This window comes from Chenopodium quinoa, unplaced genomic scaffold (assembly GCF_001683475.1).
Source record: "Chenopodium quinoa cultivar QQ74 unplaced genomic scaffold, ASM168347v1, whole genome shotgun sequence".
Lineage (NCBI taxonomy): Eukaryota > Viridiplantae > Streptophyta > Magnoliopsida > Caryophyllales > Amaranthaceae > Chenopodium > Chenopodium quinoa.
Window position 1 is genome coordinate 2,387,199 of NW_018743448.1, and position 11,014 is coordinate 2,398,212.

General features: G+C 32.7%; 1 protein-coding gene across 1 annotated transcript; it reads right to left on the bottom strand.

The window, feature by feature from the left end:
• Nucleotides 1-8,390: 8,390 nt before the first annotated feature.
• Nucleotides 8,391-10,087, bottom strand: LOC110739282 (glutathione S-transferase-like). Its single transcript, XM_021919748.1, has 3 exons — nt 9,803-10,087; nt 9,208-9,256; nt 8,391-8,989 (listed from the first exon to the last, which is right to left on the bottom strand). Exons 1-3 carry the CDS (start codon nt 9,947-9,949, stop codon nt 8,541-8,543), a joined length of 645 nt encoding a protein of 214 aa, XP_021775440.1. The 5' UTR covers nt 9,950-10,087; the 3' UTR covers nt 8,391-8,540.
• Between the last annotated feature and the right edge of the window lie 927 nt (nt 10,088-11,014).

The following is an 11,014-nucleotide window of genomic DNA, read 5'->3' on the forward strand; positions in this document are numbered from 1 at the left end:
TAATATCTACCAAAAACAACAAAAAATTATGAAAAATCAAACATATACCCAAGAATAAGATTTAACCAAACAACCACGAAAATTAAAGAAAAAACAAAAATACATGAAAAATTACTCCAAATTTAAAGCAAAAATTGGTAAAATTCGACCTAAACTCCAAAAAATCAGCAAAACCCACATCAAATTATACACAAAAATTAACCCACAAAAACAACCCAATAAAAAAATCCCACAAAATCAACGAAAATCAACTAAAATGAGCCAAAATCAACTAAAACGAACCAAAATCAGCTAAAATAACCAAAATCAACACAAATAACGAACATACCAAAAACAAAATCAACTAAGTAAAGCAAAAATCAACACGAAATTAACCAAAACTAAACATACCTTTGATTTATTTTTATGGTTCAATTTCATCTACTTAAGGTTTAAATGGATATATTCGACCATAAAAACTCCAGATCTAGAATTTTTATGGTCGAATTTGACCATAAAGACCGCAACAATGTCGGATTACCCATGAAATACCCACGAAATACCCACAAATACCGCCGGATTACCCACATACAAATTCAATAAACTATATCCATTATTATTGTTGGAGAGATAAATTTCTTACTACTTAGTCGTCTCTCCATTTCTCTCCTATCCAAATCTCATCCTTCATCATTTGTTATCTAAATGAAAGATAATAATTCATCTCTCCATTTTCCTTTCCTTCCCTTCATCTCCCGGCCTCCATTTCCTTGCATTCAAACCAAGTGTCAAATTTGATGCATGAAATCATTGATGAAGGTCAATTTTCACATTTAATTTACGAATGATATGGAAAGCCATGAAATCCATGATGCCTCTCTGAGAAAGACTATGATTAGACTCTAGATAAGTGGGATTAGAGGGATTACCATCTCCAAATACCTTCACTTTACAATATTTATACTTATTCAGAGGTTACTCGATCAGGGATTATTTGTCAGGGGTTATACGGTCGGTTAGGAGTTACACGATCGGTCAGGGGTTACTCGGTCGGTCAGGGGTTACTCGATTAGGGGTTACTTGGTCGGTCAGGAGTTACTCGTTCGGTCAAGGGTTACTCGATTAGGTGTTACTTGGTCGGTCATGGGTTACTTGGTCGGTTAGAGGTTACTTGATCAGGGGTTACACGTTCGGTCAATGGTTACTCGATTAAGGGTTCCTTGGTCGATTAGGGGTTACTTGGTCAGTTAGGAGTTACACAGTCAAGGGTTACTCGATCGGTTAGTAGTTACCTCTTAATAAGTAACCCTGGCCACACGGCCAGCCACATATGGGGACTTTTTGTTGTCCTAAATAGTCTGAATACTTGTTCAATTCATCCATACTAGATTAGTTTGAAAGCTTTAATTAGGGTTGTCAAGAACTGACACGGCACAAACCCAACACGAAATAAGCGAGTTTGGGTCAAGAATTCTCAACCCGTTTAAGTAATTAGGTCGACACGAACCTGACACAAAATTTTAAACAGGTCAGATTTGGGTTGAAATTTTCAACCCGAAACCGACACGCATAACCCAATCATATTAATAGGTTGAACGTTAACCCGTTAACCTGAATCCGACATGTTTAAATTATCTATTGAAGTAGTCAAAATAATTGAATTTTTCTATGCCAATCTCACTAACCCTCCTAACTACATAATTTGAATGTACATAAATATTTTAGTAAAAACTTTTGGCGGGCAAATTTTTTGTTTACTCTTTCACTTTAAAGTCATCTATAATCTTGACTTACCCTTAGTAACCCTCTCTCATATCTTATGCAACTTTAATTTGCCTTCACCCTGACCTTCTACTATTTTTTTTTCAATTTTATTTTATAAAATAAAATATGTGTTTTTTTAATTTTAAACATGAATATTAATTAGTTTATAAAGTACTAAACTATATATAATGTCTTGTATGAATTAATAAAATAAGTGGGTAAAAGGTTACCCGGATAACCCATTTAATAAACGGGTTAGGTTTGGGTTAAGGGTTTTCAACCTGTTTAATAAATGGGTTAGATATTGATCAAGAGTTTTATCAACCCATTTAATATTGACATGAATACGAACCCGACATGACACAATCAATTTAACAGCCCTACCTTAAATATCTAAGGTCAACTCTGCTATTATTTTAATACAACTCTTGTTCCAGGCCACGTTCTATCAAAAATTAAAGTATCACTCTCCATCGCATTCAACCCAACTACTAATTAAAAAATAATAATACTCTATATTCTACTACATCGACTTTTTCAACAACAAAAACAAGACACCACTTTCATCTATTTCATCCAATTTTTTTATTAAACAATACAAGTACTTAATAACGTCTCAACAAATTATCAACTCAAACTTTACGCCCAATAAAGAGTTCGAGCTATTTTCAGACAAATGAAGTATAATTTATATCATTCTTTGCATTAAATCATATTGAAATCTTTTGATTAGTAATTAATGTTTTCATATATATATATATAAACCAATTATGGAAAATAACTTAAATAAAAATATTATCTCTATTTCTCATTATTTACAATAAATTAAGAGGTATTATTTGTATGACATAATTTTTTTTTTATTGCAAATAATGACAAACGGGGTAGTAATATATGTAGGCCAATGTGTAGTAGTGTCTTGTATTTGGATAGATGACACACACACGCACACACACACATATTTCACCTTTTATATCTAAAAAATCATTGCAATGGAAATAAATTCTACTCATATCATTGAAGGCAATCAAGAACAATCAATAATTGGGCAACACTAATCTATATTATTACATTTTTAGTTTATAGATTGATGCTCTACATATACAATATCGTCATTCTTTGTTGCTATAGAAAAATGTGTTTGAAGCTAACCAATAGTTGTAGTTTAATCATTTTTGTTTATTGTTTTAAAAGTTTAATTGTAGATAATAGATATATATCAAAAAAAAATACAAAAGGAGATGTCAATTGTCACTACGTCTGACGTGTCTTTTAGTATGCAAATTATTTATGAATATCGAATGTAATAAATTTATCATCTCAATCAAGTGTCTCGGCAAAAGATAATAATTTTGCTTTTACTAAAATAGTGAATTTTTTATTACCTAATTTATAAAAGAAATTAGTTGATATTTTACCTTTCCCTAGAATTAGACATATGATATAATTGTCAAATATAACATTTATTTTATAGTTATACTATTGATGAGTGACATTTATGTCGCTCTTAGGATAGTCTTTTCTAGTAGTTTTAGTAATAATTCAGTTCATTTTAGTATGTTTTTGCTATGATCCTCCTATTTCGAGTATTCTACCTTTGTGGCGCGTAATGTGTATTCATGTGGTTTAGGTAGTCTATACTCCCCTCCCCTTTCGTTGTATCACGCCTTGCCTTCCTGTTCCATGATTGCAGGCGTATGCTGTTGATTCAGAGATGGAAGGGATAAGGGCAAAACAGGAAGAAATCCAAACCAGACGAATGGCGCGGGCGCGCAACCAAAGGAGCGGGCGCGCATCTATAGAGCGCGGGCGCGCTGATGAGCGGGATCAACCATTAAATACCCTCTTTGGAGCGGGCGCGCATTTCTAGGAGCGGCCGCGCCATCATTTAACGCGCGGGTGCGCCACTGTTGGGCGCGGGCGCGCCTCTCTGCTGCTGATTCAAATCCCGATTTCAGCCCAAGTTAAAAGAAAAAAAAAGGCAAAAACGGCTGAGGGGGGAGGAAAAGATAAAAAAAAAACTAGCATAGAAACCCAAGGAGAGAGCTCAAAAATATCAATTTCTAGGTCTTTGTTTTAGAAAAATTTTGTATTGAACAATCATATAGCTTTTAGTGTAATTCTCATTGTCTATCAACATTAGTTTTACTTTTAGTTTTTGAAGAAGTAATTTTGCAACATTGATGTATGGTCAAGCTTAGAGATTGAAGATTGAATGATGTGTGGCTCTTTATTTGGATTTCAATGAAGGTTTTGGTATATTTCTCTATTGTCTCTTGCTTTATGATTAAAGCTTCTACTCTTGTTAATTTAGTTGATAAAAACTTTGTCTTTCTTACCATTTCATTGGTTATAATGTTGCTTAGCATGATTGTAGTTGTAGTTATGACTAGTGAGTAGTTTCTTGTTGCTAGGGGTTTGGTGAAGATATACTTTGAGTTTGATGTATGTTAGGCTAGGTTAATTTGGAATATTTGTGATTAAATCTTCCTTGTGCTTATACTTATTAGTCACTCCATGTTTATGGCCATATGCATGTTGTGGTTGAATGACGTGAACTAAATCGTGACGATAGTGCGATTTAGGAATAGTCATTAGGTGATTGATTATTGCATGACCTTAGCTTGTATGCCTTACGACGATAGTGTGAGCGTATGTTAGCTAGGAAGGCTCTTAATCCCGATAGGTGATTAGAGAGTATTCTTGATATTGCCTTGTATGAGTCGCTTGGGTTACATGTAAACCTATTTTCCGATGCCTAACTTCGTTGAAATCAAAGCATGTTTGATCCTTCCCCCTAGTACCTATTTTAATTGTTGTTCTATCCCCTTTAGTCATTACTTTACCCACCACACTTCTTGATCGAATTAGATTAACATTAGGAGATAAATAGCGGTGCTTAATCGTTTCCCTGTGTTCGACCCTTAACTTGCCTCTATACTCTTTTAGTTGCATGTTTAGGACTACAAATATCATTTGATAGAGGTGTCTTAGTGACGACCTAAAATACCGCCTGGGGGAAGATGTATTTTGTTTGGAAATTGGTGATATTCTACTTTGTTATGAGAATTGGCGACATCTTCTGCTTCACAATTAGGATTTACCACCAAATTTTCATATATACTTATTTTATTTTATTTATTTATTTATTTATTTCTTTCCTCACCCTTACCTCCTAGCCTGCATTACAACCCTAAGTCCTTTTAACTTGGATTGGTTGAGTCACTAGTCGGTGGAGGGAGCTAGATTTCAAGCATATGGAGAGAGCATGACTTGGTAAGATGTCGGGTCACCCTTGTTTCATTTGTTCCGGCTCCTTCGTGGAGTCATGAGATACTACCTTGAAGGGTGGATTTGAATCCAGATGAGGGAACGCGGTAAGAATGTATGGAATGCGGGTGGAGTGGAGCATATTAGAGTTCTCTATGCTTAGAATAACTTATCTTTCAATCAACCATTGGCATCCAAAAATGTGTTTACTCTTAGTACCTAGAAAGATTGTCATCCATCTATGCTTGTTTGTAGTTGATTTTCTTCTTTATTTGCTCCTTTGTTTTGGTTTGTCTTGAGCATGTCGCCAAGAGTTGTGGGTTAAACTCTTTGGAAACCCCCACGAGAGCATACTCGTCCTCATTGGCGACTTTGAGGTTTAAATGGCTTGTTGTTTATGTTAAAAACAACCGTGATTCCTACGAAAGTGAGTTAGTGTAAATTCCTTCCCCCCCTCTTTTTATTTTATTTTATTTTATTTTATTTTATTTTATTTTTATTTATATTGCTTGTGTTTGGATAATCGTTTCTCAATCTTCTTTGCCTTTAGCTTTGCTCGAGGACGAGCAAAGGTCTAGCTTGGGGGAACTATACTCAATAAATTCTTAATTTGTGATAATATATACGCAGTAGTAAAATTTCAGAAACAAAATTGTAATTAATTTGAATATATAGTTATATTAAAATTGAAATATAATATTAGCTAGAGGTATTTAAATAAACAAAAAATTAAGTGATGTTTTAAAGTAATTTCTTCAACATCTATTATATGAATCAATTTATCATTACATTTTTGGCAAAATATTATAATACTCCATTTAAAAGATAATTAAAAAGGAGTTGGAATAACTATTTAGGCAAATGTATATAGAAAAATTATGAACACTTAGTAAAAAGAAATATATTTGTCATAAAAATAATATAAAAAATTTGGAATGATATTATTATAGAAAGAATCAAATATTTAAAAAAAAAAAAAAAAGGGGGGTTAAAAAGGAAAGTGAGTTTTGGAGGGAAAAAACAGCACTATAATGTGACACGTGTCACTTCCGGTATCTGTTTTAGTATTAAGTTATTGATGATTTCAAAGATAATTAAAAAGAAGTTGGAATAACTATTTAGGTAAATGTATATAGAAAAATTATGAACACTTAGTAAAATGGAATATATTTGTCATAAAAATAATATAAAAAATTTGGAATGATATTATTATAGAAAGAATCAAATATTAATAAATAAAAAAATAAATAAAAAAAAAGGGTTAAAAAGGAAAGGTGAGTTTTGGAGGGAAAAAACAGTGTGATACGTGTCACTTCCGGTGTCTGTTTTAGTATTAAGTTATTGATTATTGATTGATTGATGATTGTATACAATCAGTTAGCTAGCTCACTTAAAGCAATCCATTAAAAACTTTGGTTAAGCCTAAAAAAAAAAAAGAAAGTGCTTCACATGAGCATTCATAGGAGGACGAACCATGTAGCTTAGCCTTCTCCTAGGAATTAGCCATGTTATTTTCAATACGTAGAAGCTGGTCATATATTTCAGTAGCTAAATTAGTTGGCAACAAACATAATCTTATTATTATGAACCTAGTTTGAATACAAGCAACTAGTTAATATTAACTAACACGATCTTTTTTTAGTTTCCAACTATTCACCAAACACGGGCACACGGCCTAAGGCGTTAAGGAAGTAAAAGTACAATACGAAAAAACTAAGCAATTGCTTCAACCAAGAAGAGAGAGCAAAAACTAAGGTCATAAGGTTTTACAAGCAACTATCCAATGACAACTCCTGTAGAAGCAGTATTGTCAAAAAAGAATCATCAAAGTTCATAGTTCCCAGAGACCTCCTTGGGAAAATTCTGAATCAGTATATATCCAAAGAATCAAGATGCACCCGAGAGGCCGAGATTGTCATTTTGTGAACAAAGAAAATGCTTTCCGGAAATTCAATGACAAGGGGTGAATAGGGGGTTTGTTATTTAAAATAAATTATATCTAACTTTTTAGATAATCGTGAACTAATATGACTCGACTTGTTAAGACCCAAATTGATACTGATCCACGAAATTGATTTCACCACTCGAATTGTAAATAAAATAAAAAATCAACTAACAATTACACGTGTCAATTTAATATCAAAAAATTGATTCCTTCTAATTTCACACAGATTTCTTGCATGTCAAAATAATTGCAACATTTGTTTTTCACATCCTCCTACTATTGCATAACTTGGGCTATCAATATCTCTGATTTATATGGACAAAAATCTCATGAGATTTTACATAATTATTTTTTGCGCTATATACACTACAAAAAAAATGTCCATATAGAAACGGAATTCTAGCAACAAAATTCAATCCGTTTCTAAATTAGAGATGGAATTAAAAAAATCCTTCTCTAAATTAATTTAGAAACGGAATTAAAAAAATCCGTTTCTAAATTAGAGACAAAATTAAAAAAATTTGTCTCTAAATTAGAAACGGAATTGAAAATCCGTCTCTAAATTAGGAACGGAATTGAAAATACATCTCTAAATTAGAAACGGATTTTTTTCCGTTGCTAAATTTAGAGTCGGATTTTTATTTTTTCCGTTGCTAAATTAGAGGCGGATTTTTTTTTTTTCCGTTGTTGATATGAGCGACGGATTTTTAATTCCGTCTAAATTATTTTCGAAACGAATTATGTAAAATATTACTTTAGGGACGAATTAAATAAACTAAAATCCATCTCTAAACTAGAAACGGATTTTCAGTTTAGAGACGGATTTGAAAATCTGTCTCTAAACTAGATATAGATTTGAAAATCCGTTTCTAAACTAGAGACAAATTATAAATTATGTCTCTAATATTTCTTTCACGTAGCTATTATCAATTACGTGCGTAGAAGTAAACAAATATTATTTAGTATAGTTGGTAAGAGTTTCACTATGTGACTTTGAGGTCACGGGTACGACTCCTACCTATTGCGAATCTTGAGATTGGAGATTCAAGGAACCTTACATGCAAAGCCGAGTCGGGTTGACCCAAGTGAGGTCAAACCGAATAGCATCTACTTTTAGACACAAAATAATTTTTTCTATTGCTAAATTTAGAGGAAATAAAAAATCCGTTGCTAAAACTAGCGACGGAAATAAAAATCTGTTGCTAAGTTCAGCAACGGAAAACAAATACAACATCGCTAATCTCATTTAGCGACAATAGTTTTGCCAACGGAGTAATTTCGTTTCAAAATCTGTCGCTACCTATATTTTGCGACAGAAAAGTTCAATCTAGCAACGGATTTGATCTGTTGCTAAATGTCTATTTTTTTGTAGTAATATTGGTGAGAGTTTAAATTTAAGATCACAACAATTTTTTGGAATGATGGAAGTATATAGCAAAACTCAGGCAATTAGTACTCTTATTAATTAAAATGATAAAGATGGAATACAGAAATTCAATAGCAAAATTATAAAATCAAATCAATACAAACAAACAAGGTAACAAACACAAAATACTGGCTTGGTTCTTGATCTTAAGCTTGCCTAAGCTTGGTTCTGCAAGGCTATTGTCTTAACCCAAGCTGGCCTAGCCAAGATATCTGTGCACCAAGCACTCACATGAGGGCGTTCGTCGAAAATCTTCTTAACTTGGGTGCCCATTAGAAAATGAAGTTGAGGCAAGTGATGAAGATCAGCCAAGGAGAATGTTTCACAACACATATACTTGGACTGACCTAAATGAGCCTCATAAACATCTAGGACCTTAGCCAACTTAGCCTCGTTCTCCTCGACTATAGCCATGTCGACTTCCATGCCAAACATGCCCTTGAACACAAGCTCCCACATCAGTTTGCTAGCTGGTGGGTCGAATTGGTGAGCCTCAACCTCCATCCATACGGCTTGGGACGCCTTTTGCTTCATATCCTCACATACCAATGCATTGCCGTTGCTTCCATAGGCGTATGCTATGTATTTTGTAATTGCTCTTGATTCTGTTTGATATGAAAAAAAATTTAATTAGAAACGTTCTTACTTGACAATATTATTGAATAATGCATATTATTGATTGTTGCTATTGTGCCAAAAATGATCTTTTGTTAACGTTTTGGGCCTTGTGGTGAATGAGACTAAGAAGTTACCTCACTAAAATAGTTATTCAAAAAGTGAACATAACGAAGCCTTAATTAAATATATATACGAGTTGACTTACCAAATAGCTGGAGATCGTCATCTTCAAAAGCTGGTACTTGACCAAATGGCTGAAATTATATGATAAGATAAATAAATTAAAAATTTTACATAATTAGTGTAAAATCACTACAATGATTAGCTATAGCACCCGGTGATCTACTTTTGAGCTGATTATTTGATCAAAATGTTTGACCCAAAAAGTTCTGCTATATTAACATGTATTTGACTACAATACATTATGGTCAATTATTGATCAATGAAACAATCATTGTCAACTATTGTGTACTCCAATCAAAGTAATGCTATAACTAACATACATTTATAAAACGAAAAAAATTAACTTTGATTCTTTGGTGACTTACATATATTTTACCTTAAAAAAGTAAGCTATATAATTCCAATGATTGTGAGATTTCCACAGAACAAATCATTTTCAATCTCAAGTTTATAATTACATCTATTAGATGACATTTTTTTAATGTACGTAATTTTATCACCAAGATGTAAGAAATTGATTCGAAAATTTAAAGTTAAATAACAAAAAAATAACAATACTAGTCAAAAGAATAGTACAGGACTGCAAGTTAACAAATGATGTTAAGTGATAAACTTACGTTAAGGGCAACATAAGGTTGTTGCTTGTGAGCACCAACACTCATGTCGACGTGAACAAATTCAAAATCTAGTTCCTTTTCATTAGCGGCAGCCACGACACGAAGAGTGGCACCGGAGAAAGGGCTTCCATGAATCTTGATCCCCATGGCTTATCTTAGACTAGTAAGAGGAGAAATAGAGAACTTAAGGAGAAGATAGAAATAAATTAGACAACAAAAGAAGAAGATGATGATAGAAGAAGGATTGCTAAGAAACGCTACAATTTGAGGTTGAATTTATAGAACGAGCAAGTCACTACATATATACATTCCACAATTGTTTAATATGGCTTTTTGTTGAATGTGTAGTCGATACATGAATTAACAAGGAACAAACTAGGGGAGTGCACATCTTGACTACGTTCATTTTCGTTGACTTTTGAACGAATCCAAGTGAGGGAAAAAAAACAAAAAAGCTTTTTTTTTTCATTTTTTTTTCCTTCTTATTGATGGTTAATGTTTTGGAGTTTAAACTATATATCTAGTAGGTTTTTATTCTATGTCGTTATAATTTGTAGAGTTGTCAAATCGGATTAATGTTTCATGTGATATTTTATAATAGTTTCAACGAGTTTATTTTGTCCATAATTCCTAAAAAAAGTATTGAATGCATAGAAATTTTGTTTAGGTCATTTTCACTTTTGCCATGAATCATGATAGCTTTCTTGCTCCCGTCATTTTTTTAAGTGTTACACTTTGACCGACACATATTTTTAGGCGAAATAATTAACTTGAAGATAAAAAAATGTATGTGGGTAGTTAGGGTAATTAAAAATTTAGGAAAAATTTACCAATTGCATTCATTTAATATTTGTATTTTGCAAACTATGATTGTAGCCAAAAATACTAATAAATTGTAAATTGCCACCCAAATTAATTTTTCATCGATTTGCGTGCTAAAAATATTCTGTAAAGGATTTAGGGGTTATTTTAGTCCTTAAGAAACCGAATTGAGCTTGGAATTGGCAAAAATTTAACGTGAGTGCCTCGTTTTCACAGTAAAAAAAATTGCACACAAATCTATACATTTTTTGATACGTAAATCGATGCGCTCATGTTAATTTTTTGCCAATTCCGAGCTCAATTCGGACCCTAAAACACTAAAGCGACTCCTAAGACCTTTAAGGAACATTTTCAGCATGTAAATCGAAGAAAAAATTGATTTGGGTGGCA